The sequence below is a fragment of the Seriola dumerili genome, unplaced genomic scaffold, assembly GCF_002260705.1.
Source record: "Seriola dumerili isolate Sdu_G_001 unplaced genomic scaffold, Sdu_1.0 BDQW01000003.1, whole genome shotgun sequence".
NCBI classification, from domain to species: domain Eukaryota; kingdom Metazoa; phylum Chordata; class Actinopteri; order Carangiformes; family Carangidae; genus Seriola; species Seriola dumerili.
Window position 1 is genome coordinate 16,241,617 of NW_019174258.1, and position 23,881 is coordinate 16,265,497.

At 40.1% G+C, this 23,881-nt stretch overlaps 1 protein-coding gene across 1 annotated transcript; it reads left to right on the top strand.

Annotated features, from left to right (window-relative positions):
- The first annotated feature begins 755 nt into the window (after window positions 1–755).
- Window positions 756–22,798, top strand: fah (fumarylacetoacetate hydrolase). The gene is made up of 14 exons (XM_022740662.1): window positions 756–875; window positions 1,421–1,531; window positions 3,630–3,751; window positions 4,094–4,143; window positions 4,897–4,987; window positions 7,238–7,335; window positions 8,029–8,081; window positions 8,282–8,381; window positions 14,174–14,304; window positions 16,020–16,095; window positions 17,910–17,956; window positions 19,371–19,472; window positions 20,039–20,156; window positions 21,293–22,798. The coding sequence occupies exons 1-14, from the start codon at window positions 795–797 to the stop codon at window positions 21,367–21,369; spliced, it is 1,257 nt and encodes a 418-aa protein (XP_022596383.1). The 5' UTR covers window positions 756–794; the 3' UTR covers window positions 21,370–22,798.
- Window positions 22,799–23,881: the final 1,083 nt, after the last annotated feature.

The window sequence follows — 23,881 nt, forward strand, 5'->3', positions numbered from 1 at the left end:
AAATAATAACACAGTTGAACCATACTGAAATCATTCCAAGTTATTTGGACACCAAACTAAAAACTCATCGTGATATAGAAAAAGATACATGTATTACATTTAGTATCTTTGGAAAGTCACTGATGACTAAAAACAGAAAAATATTTTGTTTTATCATTTCCTAACAATGTTTTGTGTCACTCCTTACACATGCAGTTGTTGTACCTTTAAAACTGAGTAGCAGTATTATGGTTTAGGTTGATTAAGCTACATTAGAAACATGCACTTTATTTATTTTCAGTCCAGGATTTTGTAAATGTTTGGCCTTGTACTAGACATTGGATTCAATCTTTGGAAGTTTTAATATCTCCCTGTGGCCTTACTTGTATCTAACCATTATTTTATGTCCTAAACTAAACATGTAGAGCTCCTTATTTCCTTTAAATTGTTTTAAAATATAAATTTTTCTCTCACACCTTTTGTACCATATTATACTCACCCCTATTTTTAACTTAATTTCTCTTGAACTGCTGCTACAATTGGAATTTTAGAATCTGTCCTTTTCTATCAACTTTTACTAACAACTGAGGAGGCCGATCAGTGCCTAGACTACAATTTTGCTTAGTCATTTGCCAGGCTGGTTTGCATTAACTACCAGAAGTCTGGTTTAGGGTGGATACTATAGGCAACATGTGATTGGCCATGCGGTGGGAGGCGGGCCTGTCCAAAGTTTAACATCTGGAAGCGCTTACAGCTGCTGTTCAGTCACTCAGTAACTCAGTAAGGTTGAGTGGAATACCACTGGAAAAGAGAAGATGTCTTTTATAAAAGTAGATGCAACTTCTGACTTCTCCTACCACAACCTCCCTTATGGAATATTCTCCACACCTGACAATGTAAGTGCACTTTGCTCTTCTTCTGTTTTCATTGACATTTGCAGTGGACTGTTGTCAAGAGAGACACATTGAGGACTTCTGGTCAGGATTTTCAAAATAAAACCTTTAAATAATTTTGGGCCAATGAGGAAAAAGTTGATCTCTCTTGGGGACTTTTCACAGTTTGCTAAAGTTTCAGATATATCTGATATCTGAGGGATATTTGCAAAGTGTGTTGAAGTGAGTATGGTAGCAATGACTGGACTGTGGACCCAGGGCCTTTTCACTTTCATCACGAAATCCTGAAATACTAAAGCCAGTACAAACCTCACACCCAATCAGTGTTTATAGAATGCAACAAAATGAAGATGATTAAAGGGAGAATACAAAATACAAAAATAGTCTTTCAAAACGACAAGTATTTAATATTGTTAAAAAATGATCCAGGTTAAACTATCCTTTTCTGGAGGAAACACTGAAAACTATAAAGAACAAATTTATAACCACTTGATAGATGCAGGGGAGGAGAAATCATTTAGTAATGCAAATGTGTTTTACTTCCCCAGCCCAGGCATCGTATTGGTGTTGCCATTGGAGACCAGATACTGGACCTCAGTGTGATAAGGTCTTTGTTTCAAGGACCGGTGATGTCCAAACATCAGGATGTCTTTGACCAGGTAAGCTTAAGAGTAATCAGAGAAGAGGCACCGTAACTCACTTTACCTTTTTAGTCCGACATGAATCAGAAGTATTATGTAACATCACAATGAACTTTCAGTATTATCATATTACAGTACTTTTGAAAGGGCCCATTATCATATTATGTATGATAATGGAACCTTTCAAATTAAGTCCTGGGGCCGTAATGTTCCTGTCATATTAACTTTATTTGTGACTGAGGTTCAGAGGCTCCTGGATGAGGTGTTAAGTGAAGTTAAGCAACAGGAGCATACTAAACAGCTGTCATACTAATTAGATTCAAAGTCTGGTGATGCAGCCACTGGCACTGGTAGAACAAACACTCAGGGCCTGTTCTTCAGTAAAAGCAGCAACACCGCAGAGCAAAAGTCTTGCATTCATAATTTTACTGAAGTAGAAGTAGAAGTTCAAGTCAAGTCAAGTTTATTTCTATAACGCATTTAAAAACAACCTCAGTTGACCAAAGTGCTGTACAACCTATACAAATAAATATAATCTACAATCCCTATTAATATAAATCAGCAATAAATATGAGCTAAAATAAACAATAAAACATCAAGAAATAAAACAAGAGTAAAATAAATTGTGCTTGCACAATAAAAAACAAGGTATCTTGCTCAAACAGGTCTGAAAGCCAGCGAGAGGAAATGGGTCTTCAGCAGCGTTTTAAAATGAAATGAATGAAGGGTCTGGGCAGCTCCACAGATCAGGGGCCGCCACTGAAAACGCTCTATCGCCTCCGTTTGTGCGCCTCAATCTAGGAATTTCCGAGAGCAATTGGTTTGTTGACCTCAGTGCTCTGACTGGAGTGTGAGGCTGTAAGAGCTCAGAGATCTAAGGTGACGCCATGCCATTGAGACTCTTAAAAACGAGTTATAATAAAATTTTAAACTGGATCCTGAAATAGACTGGAAGCCAGTGTAGGGAGGCTAGTACAGATGCGATGTGATTACGCAGCGGGCTGCTGCATTTTGAACAGGCTGCAGGTGACGACGTGACGACTAACCAAGTCCAACAAAGAAATAATTGCAATAATCTAAACGAGACCACCAAAACACCTCCCAGCTTCCCCCATGTTCTGGACCGCTTCCTCCCTAAAGTGACAGAAGGTGAGCAACACAGGTAGTGTGGTATAGACGCCAGGCTCGAGGTTTGATCATACACCAGTTGGGCAGACACATCTTGACAGCAAACACAGAACAATGCAACAACAAACAGCCAAACAGGCTTGACAGATGGCACTCATAATACAGAACCAACCCTGCCTGTATTTTTTATAGATTATTAAATTGGATTATTATCACTAATGCATGAATGTGTTAGCATCATTTTTATGTTGTATCTGATCAAGCAGGAGCTATGTAAAACTACTTCATACATTTGGGTAATTTATATAACATTGAATCATAGTTGGTGATTCTGGTCATTTTTTTATATGCAAGATATTAATTTGCAAAGTAACCAGTACAGAAATGTGGTGGAGAAAAGGTATACAGTAGCATGAACTCAATGTACCCAAGTAAAGTACAGGTACCTCAAAAGTGCACAGGTAAAAATAAAGCCTCCTGGAGCAGCATTGATTCTTAGAGGGTGTCTCTGTTATTATTTTTTAGTCAAATTTGGAAGTGCAGGTCACATGATGCCCTCGAGTGCAGATAGACTTTCCAAACACATTTGGTAAAGAAGCAGCAGTAGAACAGTGAAAAAACACCAGAGCATCACACTTTCTTCACAACCAACTCTTTAAATGATCACAACCAACAGCTCAGATACATTTAAAAGCTGCAAAGATTATCTTGAATTATCTTAAATGAATGGGGCTGCCATGTTTGGTCACCTCATTCAGTGTTTAATACATTCATGGTGAACATGGACAGGGTCAAAGGTGTTGTGTAGGGTCTATTATTTTTACTGTCAGTCGTGTGCACATTTTCTCATGTTTCTCAAAACAATAATAACCTCTGCACTTCCACAATGATAATTTGCCATTTTCCATTCTGGAAATGTGTCAGCTGATTGTTAGGACAGGCTGCTCGATGTTTCATATTTTCATTTTTTCCTGTGTGTCCCTGAAAGCCCACTCTGAATGCTTTCATGGCTCTCGGGTATGAGGCCTGGAGGGAGGTCAGGAGGACCTTGCAAATGTTGCTGTCAGCCAATGAGAGCACACTGAGAGATGACATCAGCCTTCGGAGCAGGTCGGTTTTGTGTCTGTAGATTCAGAAGTCAATCTAGTACACAGGCTTACATGGTCTAACATGTCTGACATAATTATTGTGGTAAACAAAGTGATTTTTCCACTATACAAATTGTCTGTGTTTACCTGTCACTTACCTGTAAAGGCAGTTTTGTGTGCACTCTAAGCCAGACAAAATAAAGTCATTGGAAATGTCCTTAAAATGTTCTGAAAAATAAACTCTGTGGAAACCCAGCCTTATATTTTAAATCTGTATCCTTTTTTATATGCTGGCTGATTTAGGATTTCCTTAGGACAGTTTATTTCATCAGAGATTTTTGTCTTTTTGTCTGTTTCTCTGCAGAGCATTTGTCCATCAGAGTGCGGCCACCATGCACCTTCCTGCAGACATCGGTGAGCCAGCCTCTCTTCTCATTCTGAGGGTTTAATCTCCTGTTGTCAGAGCAGTTTATTTCATCAGAGACCATTTCCCTCAGCAGAGCACAGGGCTGCATCCACGCAGAAATGTGATCTCCCTCTTGGAATCATTTTTAAAATTGATGTCCCATCACATTTCTTGAATAATGCATTTGTTCCAGTCAGTGTCAACAGTCTTTCATTTTAAGACTTGTCTCACCTTTTGACAGAGATTGATGCTTGAGCTTGATGTGGCTGTGCTACACGTCACTCTGTGTTAATGTCAGCGGCTGACAAGAGTGTAATTACTATACTGACAGGCGACACTCCGCCCACATTTGTTCCCCTCACTGATAGTTTTACATTCCAGTGTAACCCTGTAAACTCTAAAATCTAAACAGAACAGAGATAAATATATGGGCTGCCCCAAGGGTGACCACATACTTTTGGACATATCGTGTAAATGATCTACCACGTCTCTTCTAATTCTTTTGTTAGCCTTACATCACACTGACAGATTCACAGTTATTTGCTCCTTAGCTAAGCAGCTAAAGAAGGAGCATTAACATAGTTACGTGGATTTGCTGCACAAGGGGGCACTGTTTAGCCACATATTACATTTCCATTACCTTTGGCTTGGCACAGTCAGTCAGGCTTGTGCTGACAGACTTCACTGAGAGAGGGTGCAGGCAGTAGATGTGAATACTTCAGCCGGTTCCTCTTATGAACTCTCCTCTCTGTTTTTCACAGGCGATTACACAGACTTCTACTCCTCCAGAGATCACGCCACCAACGTTGGCATTATGTTCCGCGGGAAGGAGAACGCGCTGATGCCAAACTGGTACACTATCAGTCAAACAAGCAAGAGTCACTAACAGCTGTTGATAGAGTAAACAAAAAGCTTACCAGGAGGCCTTGGTGCAATCCCAGTGTTGGGCCAGATATTGAGAGACTGCCTGAAACAAAATGTTCAAGGCCCTCTGCAAACAGTGATATGTGAAGGGACATTACAAGGTTTCTCTAATTGATTTGGGCCTCAGAGCGTCAGTGTGCATTTAAACACTGCAGCAGGGCCCGGGGAGCATCCCACAGCAGCACGCCTCAGTCACACTGCACAGACAGCCTTCATTTATTCTAGGACCCTAGTGTGAGGAATGCTAACAGGGCTAGGGCACCTCTGTCTGACATGCTGCACTCTGGTTAAGCAGGTGATTGGCAGGCTGCTCTTCTTGGCTGTCAAATCCATGTGAAATTTCATGGGGCAGGATAGTTTTTAGCAATGGACCAGATGTTTTTGAATCTGTGCATTATAGGTAAGGAGACCACTATATATTACCAAAACGTATGGTGGCCCTGAGAGCTCAATACACTCCACTGGGATTATGTTTTTTTGCCGCTGTTTGCTGATCATCTATGAGAATGTTGTTCAGTTTTGACGGCCTGTTACTGGTGCATTGAACAAGGTGGGAGGTGGGACTACACTATACAGTGTACCACAGGTGATTTGTTTTAAGGCCATCAGGCTAGTCAGTGACTAGAAGCATTCAGATCTACCGACAGCTCCCCTCGGCTTCATGTCATCTCAGTGAATTTCAACTCATAGTGCCTCCCTTCTGATTGGCTCGCTGTTTTCTGAGTGAACCAAAAAAAATAGCAGATTTCAGGTAAAACATTCACAGAAACCAAATCCTGCAAGGTTTTGATGGTGGGTCCAGGTGGGCGGGGCTTGAGGCATGGTTGAGTGCAGCGACTGCTTTGTTGTGACATGACACCTTTAATTAAGACAGCAAAGAAAAAAAAAATGTTGGCCTGCTCCTTTAATTTGTAGGAAATAAAATAATCTCTGTCTCTTTTCCAGCATCACACTGTGTCACAATAAAACAGCTGCTTTCATGCCGGGAGTCAGCCAGTCCAGTCAGTTCTCTACTGGCAGCCGCTGCACAGCTCCTCAGGGTTCAGTGCTTTTGCTACATTTATAGCAGAGTTTGTGGAGGAGAAGGCATTTGTTGTTCACTTTACCCGTCTGTCATTTTTCCTACCAGCCACCAGATGATTCAGTCTTTCATTCTCAGGCTTGTATCTCTAGCCTCAAGGCCAACTGTGCTGGAAGTGTTCACTATAATACCACTCTACACATTGTCTTCACAAGCTCCTCCATAACTTGGCTGTGATAATATAGAAATATCCCCACACTGGAGACAACAAGGAAGGCTCCATCTGGACACAAAGCTAACACATCACTAATATTCATCCTCCTGAAACCATCACTGAGCATCTGTGATGATTTCACTCATTTATTCAGGGTTTTCATCTGTAGCTGGAGATTCACATAAACTCATTAATACTTGATTAGAAGTATTAATGTAACTGCTGTGACTACTGGGTCGAGTGATTAAAAAAAACAGAGGTTGTGTCCGAAATCACTCACTCATTCACTCCTCCCTCCTCACTATCCAGGGAGTTCTTTGTAGAGGACTATATAGTGAGCTCATCGGTAAAATGAAAAAAACACTTTCACACACTACTCAGGTCATTTTCTTTGCACTGTTTTCTTTTCTTTCAGTGCGAGAGCAATGCATGATGGTATATATTGCTTGGTTAGTGACCATCGGTTGTGCTCTACTTTTCACGATGCATTGCCGGAAACTTTGAGTCCACTATATAGGGTATAATAATTGTCACTGTACATTCAGATAGTATAACATGGTGAACAGACTATATGGTATATATATGGGGATTCGGACATAGCCAAAAAGATGGTGATTATTTATTTACTTGCTTCAACAAGTTCCCATCTTTTACTCTGAGCTCATTGCTGTGGCATTTCTGTACTTCACTTCCCAGAGATCACCTGGGCCGTACTGATGCATCTCGCATGGTGTCTCTTCATTGTCTGTGCTCATCGTCATTAAAATTGAACTGAGCAGTTTAACAAAAGACCCTTAATTCTATGTACATGTCCCTATGCTCTAAATGATTTGTTTTAACATAATTCCTACTGCAGTAAAATATCATCACTGTTCTGTAAATTGCCAACTTTATTTTCCCATCGTGGTCATCGTTGTGCTAACTCCGGTGTTGTGTCATGCAGGCTGAGGCTTCCAGTGGGATACCACGGCAGAGCTTCATCAGTGGTTGTTTCTGGGACCCCCATCCGCCGCCCCTCAGGCCAGATGAGACCTGACCAGAGTAAGATCCTTCCTGTTGTTTGGTGCTAGCAGGTTTGTGCACTGTGCTTTTATCAGAACCTGAAAACCTGCTGCTACTGGCACGATGAAAACAATGAGCTGAAAGACGCTAAAGCACTGAACAGAGCTGAGAGGAACTGTGTAGTTCACTATGAGCTACACCTCTCACATTTTACATGGTCATTAGATCTATTGTTAAAACAAAAATATTACTAATTGCAGCCTTAAATTGGTTATAATCATTGTTTTAATAATAAAGTATCAAATATGTTGTGATTTCTGCAGCTGACACAAACATGACTGCAAATGAATGATGATGCTGCTCTGTAACAGAAGGGATCTGTGAAGTGCTTGCTAAAATGTTTTCCATAAAAACTCTGAAGTCCTAGATGTTTCCTGTAACAAAGGTCTATATTGTGTGTGCTCATATTACATTAAAGCAAACCTTGAGTATGCAGGTTTATCTGGCCGTGGTTATAATATGTTCTTGTTCTTCTGTCCCTGAGCAGCCAAAATATGCACTTAGTGCAGCTTTAGCCCCTAAATTTAATACTTACCAATTTTTTGTCCCTAAATGTGAAGTGAATTCCCAAGACGTGACTCTTTGAACAGATTTTGTTCAACAATGTGGATGATATAACTACACAGAGCCTGCGGCTGATGATAACCGTGTTTGCCTTTCCCTCTCTCTTAGTGAAACCTCCGGTGTTTGGCCCGTCTAAACAGTTGGACATTGAGCTGGAGATGGTGATTACACTGTTTATTTAATCTCATCAGCTGTATGTCTGTAATGTTTGAATAGATACTGCGATAATGCCTGAGAGAAAGGCCTGAATCACCCTCCTCTTTTGCCTTTTGTCAGTCTGTAAGATTTACAATAATGCACAATAGCATATGTGAGTATTTCATTGCTGTTATATTTAAAACTGCTACTTTTCCATGATTAGGCCTTCTTTGTTGGAGGAGGGAATAAGCTGGGGGAGCCCATTCCCATCAACAAAGCCCATGAACACATCTTTGGCATGGTCCTCATGAATGACTGGAGTGGTAAGAGGCTCTGCACAACACGTCACACCAACATCATCCTTACTCTTTGTGCTTGTAGATAGGAGACTGTCCTCCTGTAAAAAAAAACAAGCTCATGGGTCATCTGTGCATCATGTTAATATGACCCATAGTTACGTTTTGCTGTTAAGCAAAATCTAGTTGCAAATCATGACTGTTATTATTGTAACCATGACAACTTCGGCCAGTTCGCCTGCTGCTGTAGGGATGCTATTTCAGAAGACACTCCTGGGTCGTCTCAGAGGTATTTTAAGAAAAAACCCAAACATATATGGTTGTTCAGGTTGGAGGACTAGTTGAAGGCATAATAAAACTAACCAAAATTTCCTGGTTTTTAACGTGCAACTAAATTACAGCCATGTTAATAAATGAACTGTCATGTGCCTCCAAATCAATCAATTGATTAATCATTTTCATCTCAGTGGAAAGTAAAAAGCGTTAAAATGTAGAGTTTGCTGGTTTGATACTGAACTAAATGTGTATTTCAGGACTGAAATACCAGTAAAGTTTGCGTGACTGGTCTGACGTCTGGACTGGTTCTGGTAATGAAGCTGATGGGTTGCTGCCAAATCACCAGTCAGCAGTGACGTTTCACTTAGGAGCACACTTGTTCCTTAATTTAGCTCTGCATTATACATGTTGATGCAGTCACTTCAGATTGAGGCAGATGGAAATGGTTCTAGACTAAATGGCAGAGGCAGTCCTCATCAAAACATGAGTGGGAATATGTATTATTGATTCAGCTGGGAATCTCGGGAGAGGACCTGCATGGTGCTGTTGCTCTCTGACTGTCATTCTCTCTAATATCCCAGCCTTCCTCCTGGCTCAGTGATATTGTAGCCTGCCAAACAGTTCCCCCAGTCTCTGCCAGCAGAAGTAAATTAAACTCAGCCTTACAACAACATATTAATTCTCATCAGGAAAATATAAATTGCTTGTGACTCCGCCGTCTTATTTCTGCTGTCCTTTGCTACCAACTAAAGTATTTTATAAAATTCAGCACCAAAAGGGGTGAAAACAGTTTTGGAGGACTCACCCTTCATCGCTCGTCACTTCATGTATTAAACATGAGAAGGCTGAAAGCAGATTGCCCATTTAAAACAAGGTTACAGCTACAGTCTCTTTAAAATTTGCACAAGCAGATCCAAATTGTTAGGCCCATGCAGTTGCACCTGAAAGTCTGATAGATTGAAAAAAAAAAAAAAAAAAATCAACATAGCATATATTTTATATGTGTGGTACATATATTAAGTGCATGGATTTTTCAGTGTTTTGTAATGTTTTTTAGACTGTTTATGTATCAGAGGATGGAGATCCTGCTGCACATGTCAGAGGTACTTAATGTTGGGTTTTAATGTTGTAGCTGTTAACCTCACAGATCCCCACTTAATTAGTTGTAGCCCCTGGATCCATAATGTAGGACTTAAGTATTGATTTAGAGCTGTAGAGATAATACATGAACATCTCATTACAGTAAACACACTTAAACATTCTCAAATTGGGTAAATAGTTTCTCATTTTTCTATGGGCCCCCCACACACAATCTCAATCCACCTGCATAATTCATCAACAGTTTGTGAGGAGCAGGGAATGTGTGAAGTCAGATGTGGATTGATTTGACTCTTAAAGTTTTCCTGTATGTGTGAGGGCAGTGATTGTTGAGGCCAGTACACAGTGAGGGAGCTGCCAGATCTGAAACAACTGCAGGACTGTTACTCAGGAGTTTTGCTGAGGTTGAATAAAAATAAAAGCAAAATTACATCAGTACAAACTAGACCAACAAAATACATATCCACAAAAATGGCTCAGGTAAAACGTGTCATATCACTCATAAATAAGATCAGGTCCCATTTTTATCAAACAGCTTAAAGTAAAATTTTGAACTGAAAATTTGGAGAGCGCTCCAGAGGTCTCTGAAACATCTTAGATCTGAGACGTCTGCAGCACAGAATCATGGGAGAACATCTTTTAAGACATGCTTTAGAATGAGTGTACAATATATTTTTGGTCAGGGTCAATGATACGTTCTCTATAGGAATAATTCAGAATAAGAGTCATTTTGGCAGATGAAAATCTATTGTTTTATTTCCATTTACTGAATTCACCTCTATCCACCCCTCTCTTCACTGTCACATGTTCAGTATGGCAGCTCTCTGTAATCTTCTGTAGTGTGCCCTGCCACAGCCTGACTGGTTGGGTTTTAAAAGTAAACAGTCAGCATCATTTCATCACAACTAGTTGTTATTTTCATTTTATTAGTCATTTGGCAGAGACCTCATTAGCCCTGTGTGTAGAAAGTGCAGCAGCTATTACTGCTTTATGGCCTGAGACAGAGTGAAGAGTGAGAAGGAATACAGTAGTGGCATTTTCAGCTCCTATGACTAGCACAGTGTATACAATCAGTATTATAGACAGTTTAATATGCGGACTGCAGCAGGCACACTCACAGTGTTTATGAAGACTGTACATTTACTCACTAACAAGTGAAAACTTGAATACTTGAACAATAAAATAGAGGATGAAATGATGTTGAATCACTTTGGTGTCACATTGGCACTCAAATGAGACTGTCCTGTAAAAATCCAGACCACACGTCATCTGTGCAGCAAGTTATTATGACCCATAGTTACGTTTTGTTGTTAGGCAACATCTAGTGTCTGTAGTAATGATGACAGGAGCGAGGCGAAAAGAGCGGTGACGTAGTAGCTTCACAGCCTGCCAAAGACCGCGTCAGGAGGAAGTTGGGGGGACGGGTGGGTCAATGAAACACGGGAATTTCACACAGGAAACAAGTGTGGAACAAATAGTTTTTGTTGTTTCTTTTATCCATGACCAATCGACAAAGTCAACCATGTTGTTATTTTTGTAACCATGACAACAAAGATCGTGTGATGTGTAAGGTTCGTACTTATTCTAACGCAGATCACAATCTTATCCTAAGCCTGACTAAGTCATGATTTATATAGTTGTAACCATAGCAACGAAGGTCTGGGACTCCGCTCAGAGTGTTTATTATTGTTACCAGGAAAACCAAGTTTCGGCTTTCACATCTTTTTTTATCCTTTTAACAAAGAAGTAACCTGCTGTGTATCACAGCTGAGCTGACAACACTGCTCACAGTCACTAGTGAGGAGCTCCACAGCTACTAATTCAGTCAGTGGCAACAGTGATTCACTAAAGTCAGTTCAGATTAAAGACTCATTGACAGAGATTTATTCATACAGGCACTGAACACCTCTGTAATAAAACAGAACACCCGACACAGCTCTTAGAAACTTATGGATTAAATTCTGATAAAACAAAGATTCATGTCAGGGTGTTTGTGATGCTCCTAAAAGCATTTACATGGTTTTACAGCTGCTTCTTTTCTCGTGTCTGTGTTTGGGAACAGGTGTTTTCAGGACAGTGTTAGTCATGTGATCTGCAATTCCATCTGTGGCATCAAGATCCCCTCATAGCCCACCGCTTGTGCTCCCATCCCACTAACTCTCAGTCTGGTTGTCTAATGATGTTGTCGTCAACTGACTGAAGAGAATTTAAGGAAATGAAGGGAAATTCAGTGTACCATTATCATGTAATTACAATTTGTGGCCTCAGGCACTGCTGTTCACATGGTCTCAATATAACACTTTTATGTAACAGAATGTAAATGAATGCAGTTCTTAAAATGATCAAGGATCCTCGTCAGACCTGTGACTGGAAGAATATTTTCTCACATTTTCACACATTTTGTTATTTATGGTTTCAAAACTCGCATAATATGTCTTATAAAATCATTGTATCATGATAAGTGAACTATATTATAACCCATTACATATACAAATCTATTAGCCGCAAAGATATAAATCAGACATACATACATCAGAAAATGATATGTCTGGAAATGCCTGTGAAATGTTTCTGCACATGATGCAACACATTGTCCAGACTGAATATTTCAGGTACAGCCCATCACACTGGTGCATAGATATTTCTGTACAGTTGGCTCCGGTTTTGTTTTGTATTGTTTTCGACTCTCTGCAGTACAGTGTTTGAGATTTCTCAGTCTGTGACATTTCTGCTGAATGTGCAGCTGAAAGTTAACTGAAGCTGAAGCCCCTCAGGAAATCAGTCTGTGCAGAGTTCACCACAGGCTCTCAGGAATGTTTGCCATCCAAAATTTCTACCATATACTACATGTTAAATTAAATGCCCCCGCTTTTTATCCCCTTCCCCTCTGTTCTCAGTGGCGCATTGGTGGTTTAAGTGAGGAGTCATTTCTTAAAGTCTCCCAGTGGGAGAGGAGAAGGCTCAGCCAATGAACCGTGTGTGAGCACAGAAGAAGACACTGAGAGCTGACTAGCATTAAAGCTCTCACAGCTGAAGATTATCTCTCTGTTGCTTCATTAGCCTCACAGTGGTGGAGACTTATGCGTGCACATGGGTGTGGGAAGATAATGGCATCGGAGTATTTAATTTAACCCCTGAGCTCATAAATCAAAGTAAGGCAGAGTGTAACTAAGTACATCTAATCAAGTACTGTACCTCAATACAATTTTTAAGTGCTTGTACCTTAGTATTTCCATTTTCTGCTGCTTAAGACTTTTCCTCCAGTATTTTTCACCTTTTTCATTCTAATTGAATCCTAACCCTTTATTTTGTCAAAAAATATGAAAAAAAATTGCAGTGAAAAGAGAATATTTCAGCCTGTTTTCCATGTCAGTCAGTTTGTTTCAAGTATTTTCTAAAATTTTGTTTCAGTTTTCATAATGTAAGTGTGAAATTATATACTTTATACTGTTTTATTTAAGGTGCGCAGTATATAGTCATTTGAATTAACAGCAAGGTGATATACTCTTACTGAACTGTATTTTCCACTTGTTTTAAGAAAATAAGTTATTTTATGAAGTAATTACAGCCAGAATGAACTGCCCAACAGTATGAATCAGCTGCTTCTTGACCAGTTATAAAACACTAAAATGCTTCCTACATATTTATACATCTTTTGACTTTTGATACATTAATCAAGTATAGCTGAAAATACTTGTTTACTCTTACGGTATGTAGCTAACTGCTTAATGCTAGACTTTTATTTGAAATAGAGCATTTTAAATGACATTTACTTAAGTAAAGGATCTGTGTACTGTGAGAGTGAGGAAAGTTTGGGCTGTCTGTAGCGAAGGGTTTACATGAATTCAGATGAAGGATGGATGAGTGCTGTGGATGGAATCAAGCTGGAACACTTTGAAATGTTCTATGTAAATAACTGATTTCTGGTTCGATCGTTAATATGTTGATGAGCAAACAAAACACTTTCATTTATACATTTAGATGATATTAAAGTGTTAATTTTACATGTGTTCCTAGGAGTGGGTTTACATACCAGCCAGTCTGTGGCAGCACAGATGGGGCTGATTTGGCTCATTGAGCAGAGAAGACTCTGACCGACAAACTATTGTTTTGAGAAATGAATTTTTTTCTACAGTTGCAACAGTGAGGTCAGGAGAGGAGCAGCAGTGACTGCAGAGCACATCTCACCACCAATCATTACACTATGATGACTAATAATTTGAACAGTAACATTTCATAGTCCAGCTACCCATAAGTCCCTCCTCATCACGTCTTCAGCTTGGTCTTTTTCTCTGACCATAAATACTGTAACCTACACAGTCTTAATGAATCAATTCCTGGCCTCCTTGTAGTTTAGATTCCCTGCTGTTGTCTGACATTAGTAAATTACCATTACAGAATCATAACTGTCTACTTATGCTGTAAAAATTTGTGTTGATTCTCAGCCAGGGACATCCAGGCGTGGGAGTATGTTCCTCTGGGTCCTTTCTTGGGGAAGAACTTCGGGACAACAATCTCTCCTTGGGTGGTCTCCATGGAGGCACTGTTACCCTTTGCAGAGCCCAACTCCATCCAGGTTAGTACAAGGGTCACAGCCTACACCCATAAAAAGAAGTGTCCAGTGCCGATCCTTAAGTCCAAGTCACCAAATTAAACTGAGTCAGCAGATCATGATGTAGAACAATCAGATAAAACTCACTCACTGGATGAAACAGAAGCAGGTGACTAAGACCAACCATGGTACGGGCAGCGGCGGCCTAAAGGTTAGAGAAGCAAACTTGTGACTGAAAGGTCGCCCGTTTGATCCCCGGACTGGCAGCATTATATCTGGGTAGGAAATGTAAAAGAGCAGCACTTATCCAAACCCTCATCAACACTCCTGTGGTGTCTTTGAGGAAGGCCCTTAACCCCAACTGCTCCAGTGGAGCTGCTCAGTGGCCAGCAGGAAAGACCATGGTTGTACTGGGCAGTTGTAGGGGGAAGCTTCCAGGTGTGAATGTGTGTAGCTGTGAATATGATCAGGGCGTTCCTGTAAAAGAGAGCTTCTCTCTCAGTCAAACTGCCCTGGATAAATAAAGGTAAAAATAATCACTTGGGTTGAAACATGCTGATATGTAGTAGGTAGTTTACTTGATGTGTGCTGGATGACTATGTTTGCTGACAACAGGAAGTACTCAATGACCTTTATTTGTATGGTGCTCCTGGTATCTTATTATTGCATGAGTATGCTAATAGCAGAACCATTACCACTGCAAATAGAATGAGGCAGAGAGTAAAACCTGACTACTTCTAAGACAATTTCTAATGTCAAATTATTCATTTAGGTTTATTAAGAGATATAATGATGTGACATTTAATCAGGAATTGTTCTGTATAGAAGAGACTGCATTCTCCAGTAAAAAACGAGCCCACAGGTCATCGGAGCAGCAGGTTATTACGACCCATAGTTACTTTTTGTTGCTAGGCGACATCTTGTGGTCGTAGTAATTATGACAAGAGCAAAGGGAAAAGTGGGTGACGTAGTGACAACGCAGCTTGTCTAATGTTGAGGAAGTACTTATTTTAACCCAAATCCCAATTTTTTCTTAACCTAACCAAGCTGTGGCCATTATTATAGTAACCATGATGACGAAGGTGAGCACGTCAATCTTGGTACAGTCCGTGTGTTAGTATTATTGTTACCATGACAACCAAGGTCCAGTACACCTGCCGCAGGAGACACTCCTCTGGGTCATATCAGAGGGTTGATAAAAACTACCCATGGTTGGAGGACCTGTTGGTAGAGAATGTTCAACTAAATATGGTGTAAACACAAATACTTAACCAGACCTGCAATTACAACCAGAGCGGAGTGTACTACACTGACAGAGGAAATGGGTTAGGGTTAGTGAGGCCAGTATGGATGAACGTAAAGAAACAAAACAATGAGTGTGACTGTAACAGAGCAAAAGTATTGATTTTTAAACCTAAATATATTTGAACAAAGGTGAGTTATGCAGCATTAAAACATCACTTAGAGGTACAACTGTCATAAACCATCAACATAGGTACGTGCAGAAGTTGATAGTGGTTAAACTGTGCAGAACGAAGCACAGCTCAGTCCGTGAAGGTCTGACAATGTAGTCTGAGCCTGACGAGCCGAGTCTGTACATAAACCCGTTTTCATTCTTAGAACAGCATGACCTTTGCTCCAGCGCCACCGTGATATTGAGTTAATGCTTTATTGGTTCGGGTGTATGTAGTGAACATCCATATCAATTCATTCTGTTTCTGTTTCTCCTCTTTCTGCAGGATCCGGAGCCCCTCCCCTACCTGCAACACCAAGATGCTTACACTTTCAACATTAACCTGTTTGTGTCACTGAAAGGTACTGTACACAAAGTGACTATCATCAGATCCACTGTAATGGTTTCACTGTGTACTTATGCAAATAAACACACACTCCCACACGCACACACACACACACACACAGCCACACACACACATTGCTTAGCAGTAAAAGCCCTGGGGTGATCCATGGTAATGAGTAGCCATTAAATTCTTCTTATGTCTCCTTCTCTCTCTCTTTATTACTTTCTCCATACCTCTCTCATCCATGTTGCTTAATATATTACCAGCTGTACTTTCCACCAGCACCTCTGAGGGTTTTCATTTCTCCTACGTATAACATTTTTAAAGTCTAAAGTTGCAGTATTTTAAGGTGGGCTCCTTTCTTAAAGATAAAACACTCAAGTTTTATAATGTTCGTAGTTGGTCTATGCATGTCAGTGGTCAATGATCACTGACTGTACATACATCTCCTGATGCCTCTGGTATTCCTGGAATCATCAGGTGATTCGGGTCTTGACGTCATACACCCTCCTCCAGGTGACCCAGGTGGTGCTGATCAGACCCCAGCTTGTGTCCAGAAGGTTGAGCTACTGAGCTACTGTTAATCCCCTGAACCCAACCTCCACTGGGGGACACGTTGCGCTCCATCCATCCTGCTGAATGGATGGCTTTCCCCTTCCTTTCTCCATCGAATTGCTGAGCCCGCTTTGCGTCCAGATGGCTAGCTTACTTTATTCCACAGCTCCCCTCTCTTGATCCACAGCCATCTTGAAGCTCTCTCTCCTTCGATGCCCAAATTAATGAAGTCTCTGGCTCAAGAATGGGCTGCCAGTCTCTTGCACCCGGTCTTGCTGTTGGGACCTCCTCACCCACTCAACTCCTGCACTGATGGCTTCAGCAATGGTCTTCAGGACCTGATCATGACTCCATTGGCCTTTGTGCAGCAGCTGAAGATGTGCTCCAGGGTTCCCTGCTTGGAGCACAGTGGGCACCCTGGTGACTCTCTCCGTGTGTGCAGATTTGATAGGCCTTGAAACACATCGTTCACGACCTGGATGAAAAATTGAATGTGGTGTGGCTTGGTTTTCCTCTTGACTGCATTCTCCTACCTAGTCCAAGCTCTCTGTTTCTTTTTTCTCACCACTTTGCAGGTCCTCCACTTCTTCTCTCACCTCCTCCTGAACCAGGCAGCACCTTTCCTTCCCTCTGATGGTGTTCATTTGAGGAGTTGCCTCACTGGCAGGAAGTGGAGGATATGTTTTGACTGAATCATTAGATTATAATTATTACTCATGCTTATTAAAGCTGGTGTGGAAGAAATTTAGAAAAAACAAAAACGAAAAAAATACAGAATTTGAAAATACAGCCTCCCTCCTTTCTGCTCTCATATGCACACGTTTCATACACACATACAACACAAGCAACACAGCCACATCCATGAGCCTTTTACTACAGTTAGCAGAAGGCTAAACTGTTAGCAACATTCAACATAGCCACTCATCATCTGCTTTCATGGTAAATCTACCTACACAACCGACCACTACAGATATTACAGAAACATGGAGTTAGCAGCCTTTTACCTGTCCAGGTGAAGTACAGCAAGTTCTCTCCATCTCTGAAACGCTTCACCAATATCGACACATGGGACGTGCACACGCATTCGTAGAACAGCAATCGGAACGCTCTCTTTATCTACTTTTCACCATGGCGGAACGATACTTTAAATGTCACAGTGTACAAAACATTGATTCAGCTTTCACCATAACTCACTGCTTCATGTGAAGAGCACTGTGATATGTTATGAAGTGGTCTGTTTCACTATAAGTAAACCTTTGCTGTTTGCTGTTTAAGGGCAAGGCATGGCAGAGTTGGCAACCATCTGCAAGTCAAACTTTAAGGTAAGAATCTTTATGTTAGCCAGATCCACTGAGCTACATTTTGCGTACAGTAAATAATACAGCATATAGGGTGTTTTCTGGTATTATGCAGGTCCATCACATGGTGTTTGGTACATCAGTGCAGTACATCACACCAAAACAAATACATACATTTCTCAATTAAAAAAAATTTTTTAGATGAGGCAGCACCATGTTTTGGAGGCCCCAGGCACATGGGAACCTGTACATGTTTGCTGCATAAGTCTTTTGTGGTATGAAGGAGGGCTGCAACCAGTGATTACAGTCTGTTCATTATCAAATATCTGTTGACGTGGGCTTCCACCCATGTCAGGTCAGTATCCGGATAATCTGATTGTTGTGACGTTAAACATCTGAACCCACAGCAGTCGTATGCAAAAATGTAGTTGCTGGGAGCTGGCTTTACACTAACCGAGTGACTAGCAACAGGGAGGGGCCTTTCCACTGCCAAGCCATTGGAACAGACAGTTAGTGAGTTTCCCAACATATGACTGTTGGTTGGTGGTCTGGAACTTAGCTCGGTTGCAGCAACCATTTTGCTGAATTACTTCATTCATCTAAGGAGCTGATAATTGAAAGAGACCAATTTGGGCTGTGTCTGACAATATGCAGTTACTATTAGTGGTAACATGATGGCAAAACAACCTGATCATTGTAGAATAGGGGGTAATTTGTGGAACTTAGTGTTGCATATGCTTTCACTGAGTAAAACTTAAATGTTAGTTTACTTTGTAGCATTCACCCTCCTAAATTTAGGATGTTAAATTATTGTGACAAACTGCAATCTCAGGAAAATGTAATTCCCACACCAACAGTCACTAACTAAAGATGACATTGTCAGAAGTTAAGTAGCACATCAACTAAAGCAGATGCCACCTCCTCTGTAAATAAACAAAATGAAAAAAATCTTTTCAATACAATTATTTTTTATCAAGTGATACTATGTAACTAAATGAATGATATTTGGAGGCTTATTTTATTTTTCAGTTTTATTATCTGTATTTTCAATTATTAAGCTTTCCTTAAGCGCAGGTGCGTTGTAGAGCCCTCCTCTCTGACCCTCGTCTCTTGCTGTGCAAATGGCAACTCATATAGATTCAAAGAAGGATTTGATATTTCCTTCTCACTTTAATCATTTTACTACAGCCCCTAAGAAATTCTAAAATCATTTCTGGTTAAATTATTGTAATAAGTTACATCCCTCTTACGGCCACTCGTGACCTTCAGAATAAAAATTATACCTTGTGCAGTTTTAACACAGATGGTGATGAAAAGTTAGTGCAGACTACCCCAGAGGCAGGTTTGTCCTCCTTGATCCAAACAGTGAACCAGTATGAAGCTGTTTAGCTTAACTCTACTGACTCATAACCTTCCATTCTTATCTGTGTATCTCTAGTACATGTACTGGACCATGAAGCAGCAGCTCACACATCACACAGTCAACGGCTGCAACGTCAGACCAGGAGACCTGCTGGCCTCTGGTACTATCAGTGGACCTGTAAGTGTCTGGTACACTATGATTTTTGAGTAGCTGTGTATGTGAAGATATTGGACATATTATATTGGACATGGTATATTAATGCTATGAGGCACCATGGTTACATGTCAGGCTTACATTGTTGAAATGAATGATTTTTTTTTTTCTGTATACTATCTGTCCCTATCTGTGATTCATGCTCTCCCTTGAATGTTTACATCTCCCTACACTTGCTGTCAATATGGGGCTCTGTTGTAATCTTGGTTACTATGGTTACTGCTGATGGGAGTGGAGAAGCTACACACTCACTAGGCTAGAGATAAATAATGAACTTTAGTGACCTGTGACTGACCTAAAAGAAAAAAGACTAACTGAAAAATAGAGACAGACGTAAAGAAAGAAATTCCTTCACGTTTCTTTTTTCTTTCTCCTGTAAAGCACTTTGTGGAGTAGTCTTATAGTCGGAAATAGTCAGACAGCAAAGTTTGTTACAGAAGTTACAGAGAGGTTTTACATTTCTCAGCAACAATTTGACCAGTATATTTGTGGTGCACAATGCTCATAGTGCATGTTCTGTATCCTGACAGGATCCAGAGAGTTTCGGCTCCATGCTGGAGCTGTCATGGAGGGGCTCTAAGACCATTGATCTGGGAGGAGGAGAAACCAGAACCTTCCTGAATGATGGAGATGAAGTCACCATCACAGGTTAGACTGAACCTTCTGCACAGCAGCTGGATCATTCACTGGGAACATATGGAGTGGCACTTTTTAAAAACTGGCTTTCAAACGATATTATCAATAAGGGCTAAAAATAGCAGTTTGAGCAGCAAGTTTTTATTTCATTATTTTTGTTTCATTATTTTTATTTCATTGTTTTTATTTCAATATTTTTGTGTGAAGTCAGCAAAAAGTACAAAATTCTAGTAATGGTAAGGGTTTTCAGTTATAATGGCGGTGCAATATTTGATCTTACACAAGGGCATAGGTTTGGTGTCATTATTGGTGGAGACACAACAGCCCTCCCACCCCTCCAAAACAAAGAGGACTTTTTAATGCTGTCAACCCAATGGACATGTAACATATAAGATCTGAATTTATATTTCAATAAAAACTATACACAGTAACAAAGATTTAAAGAAAGTCGCCTTTAGAAAATGATCTATTAAAGGGAACTGACATCAACATGTTTATATTCAGTAGTCCTACCAGTGCTGCAGTTTCCCTTTTCTCCTTGATTTCACATTTAAAACTTGCTCTACATTGACCAGCTACAACAATAAAATGCTGCTAATGCAGGTATTAACAATTTAATAACGTAAGACTGGTGACGTTAGGTAGCTAGCAGGTTTTTATTTTAAATCAATACAACTGCTGGCTGGTTAATTTACGACCTATAACTTACACTGTGGGTGGTGAAAAAGCTCCTGATGTCTCTTTTATGATGGCATGATAGAGGAAAGGGGGTCATCTAAAATACTAAATTTTCTCCCATGCTTGAAGTCTGGACTGACAGTACTGATAACGGACCGTTGTTAGCTCTCACCTCCTCTGTGTCTGGAATTAAGTGCGATATTTGCCTTTCAGCCAATCAAATGCTAGAATACTCAAATTGGTCGTCTTGGAGACGTAGCCCCTTGGAGGGCATACTGGAATCATCTAATGACTTCACTCCAAACATAGTGCAACGAATGCAAACAAGTTCACTCAAATATTGGTAGGGACATACCGTCCATATGCAAACCTACGCCCATGGTCTTACATAATATGACTGTACTGACTATTGTCCGTGTTCATAATAGTATGTTTATATATAATAATGTTGCATCTCTTCCTCTGTCTAGGTTACTGTCAAGGAGATGGATACAGGGTGGGCTTTGGACCCTGCATGGCAACCATCCTACCAGCCTTACAGCACTGAAACACACATACTGTTACTCATGTGGGCGTGCTTTTGAGGAGTGTAAATACTGGAAGACATAAGCCTACACACCTACAAGACCTCACCCTGCTTTGATGTTTGCTATCCATGAATGAAAATGATGTGGGTTGGATAACAAAATTATTCTCCAATTATTCGCATTTTTTTTATATGAATGATCAAATATCCGTTTTTAAAATCCTCAGATCCATCTTTGCATTTGTGCCTTTTCTCAATAATAATGTTCATCTGCTCTAAATGCAGTGAAGTTAGTTATGCAGTGAACGTTTGGTTACAGTTAGGTTACTTTGTGGACTGTGAGTCACCCTTAGTCACGACAGTCCCATAGACATGAATGCAGTGAATGTGAATGTATATGGACCTGTCGCAGTTTACAGGACTGTCATGACTCAGTAAGATAAGCTGTTTGTCATGTAGCAGACATAGAGACTGTATCTATGAGATGGACAGACTGAAAAGAGACATACTGATCGTAACTCTCGGTTTGTTCCTTATTCAAGAGATTTTATCTCTGGCTATTAGATGTGAAGCCGTGGAACTTGACTAAACTGTGTCTGGATTCTGCTTTATTTGGTCTCACTAGTGATCATTAAAGTTGATGTTTGAATCTGTTACTGACAGTACATGTGCAGTTGTATGTGAAAGCATTTTGTAAAATGTGCATAACGATGATGCCCTTGCAACTGATGCAGGTTTTTTTTTTATTATTGTTCTCAATCAACTGTTTTGCACATTTGGCCAAAAAAATATAGACGTGTCATGTTTTAGTCATGTTGCATTTATCAAAGAAATCACCAACAGTTTTATAACTGGATACTGTGTTTACAGATTAGCTAATAATGTGCAGTTTATACGTACGTATATTCAAGGAAACAATAGTGTTGCTCTCTTGTAATGTAAAACAAATATAAATTCCAAGGATAAACTCTGAGAATCGCCTTATGCAGCATTGTTTTATATCTGATGACTGAATCATCAAGAATCAATTCGGATTCAATTCAATCGAATCAAAATTAATCGACACTGGACTTTGTGAACTGAAATTGAATCAGTGTCGATATCCAGCCCAAATATACCACCAACCAATCCTCTCTCTCACTCACTCACACACACACACACACACACACACACACATACACACACCTCTCTCTTAGAATGACATCTCTCTCTTGAAATGACGTGTTTCCAGCTGTTGTTAATAATTGAAGAGCTTTTCTCAGATTCAGTCTGTGTAGTCTCAGAGGTCTGTACAGTTGTAGTGACCTTGTTATTGAAAGTCTCTGCAATATTCATCCAGCGGAGGGATTCTCCTACATCACATCACAGTGTTACTGCAGAACCAGGATCAGTGTTATTGATGTTTTATGTACGCTGGCTCCTGATTTATAATGAAATCATCAATTATTAACGTCATCGTGTTTGTGTCTTTTGTTCCTCTGTTGACTCACTGTGCCCATCAGACGTTGGTGGTCTTTAATCATAGCTGTATTCAGAATTTGTTCCTGAAATGATTTGCTCTTTTGGTAAAAGAAAATCTTTATACTTAGAAATTCTTATATACTGTATACATATTTTTTATTCATTTAAAGTACGAGATAGGTTTTTTCCTTGTTGCTGACCCAAACCAACAATGAATGGAAGTATTGGCTGTGTATCCAAAGCCTGATAGATCTCATTTCTCTGTGCCATAGAGCTACATTGTTGTCCAAAATCTATTAAAACACATCAATGAGCCACACTGGATGCCATGAACACACACTGTTATTTTGATTCAATCCCACACAGAGCACCAGGCTGCTGCTGGAATTAGTCACCAGACTGAGTAATGCTGAGATGTTGGAGTGTTATTTTCTCTTGCTATACACCAGATGTGAACATCGAAATGTGTTGAGTGTTTTAAGTATAGAGTTTTGCACACCTTTCAGGTCATAAAAGTGCAGGGCACTCTCAAATGATTTGCTAGCATCGAGTGGAAGTACAAAACAATGTACTTCATTATGCTTCGGGTATGCTATGGGTACGTATGTCTGTTCAGCTGGGCTGAATTTTAAGTCTTTTTTACTTAGGAAGGTTTCTAACACTGAAATGACATGGAAGTATCCCCAGTCTGTCTTTCTCTGTCTATCTATCTTTCTCACAACTGTCACCTCAAACACAAGATGTCTGCTGTACATGTAACATAATGTTCTGTACTGTGACGCACATTGAAGTTTTCTCAGGGAGTACCTGGTGAGTAAAGAAGTAGAAGTACCTGAATGCAAAGTGATCAACCTACTCCTGTGAATTGTACAAGCTAAACATAATGACACAGATGAAAAGTCCAGCAGTAATGGAACACATGTAGGCTATAAATGCAGGATATAGCTCCCATGTTGTCCTTCCATTTACATTCAAACACTCTTCATATATTAGTTAGAATAGTCTGACCAATTGGAAGCCCCGTAACCACTGGTTTTACAGAGTTAATGATTTTTGGGGCTCGTGGGCAGCC

Coding starts and splice junctions, on each gene's coding strand:
- fah (XM_022740662.1), top strand. CDS start 795: ATGTCTTTTATAAAAGTAGATGCAACTTCTGACTTCTCCTACCACAAC. Junction 876..1,420: donor TATTCTCCACACCTGACAAT/GTAAGTGCACTT, acceptor TTACTTCCCCAG/CCCAGGCATCGTATTGGTGT. Junction 8,082..8,281: donor TGGACATTGAGCTGGAGATG/GTGATTACACTG, acceptor TTCCATGATTAG/GCCTTCTTTGTTGGAGGAGG.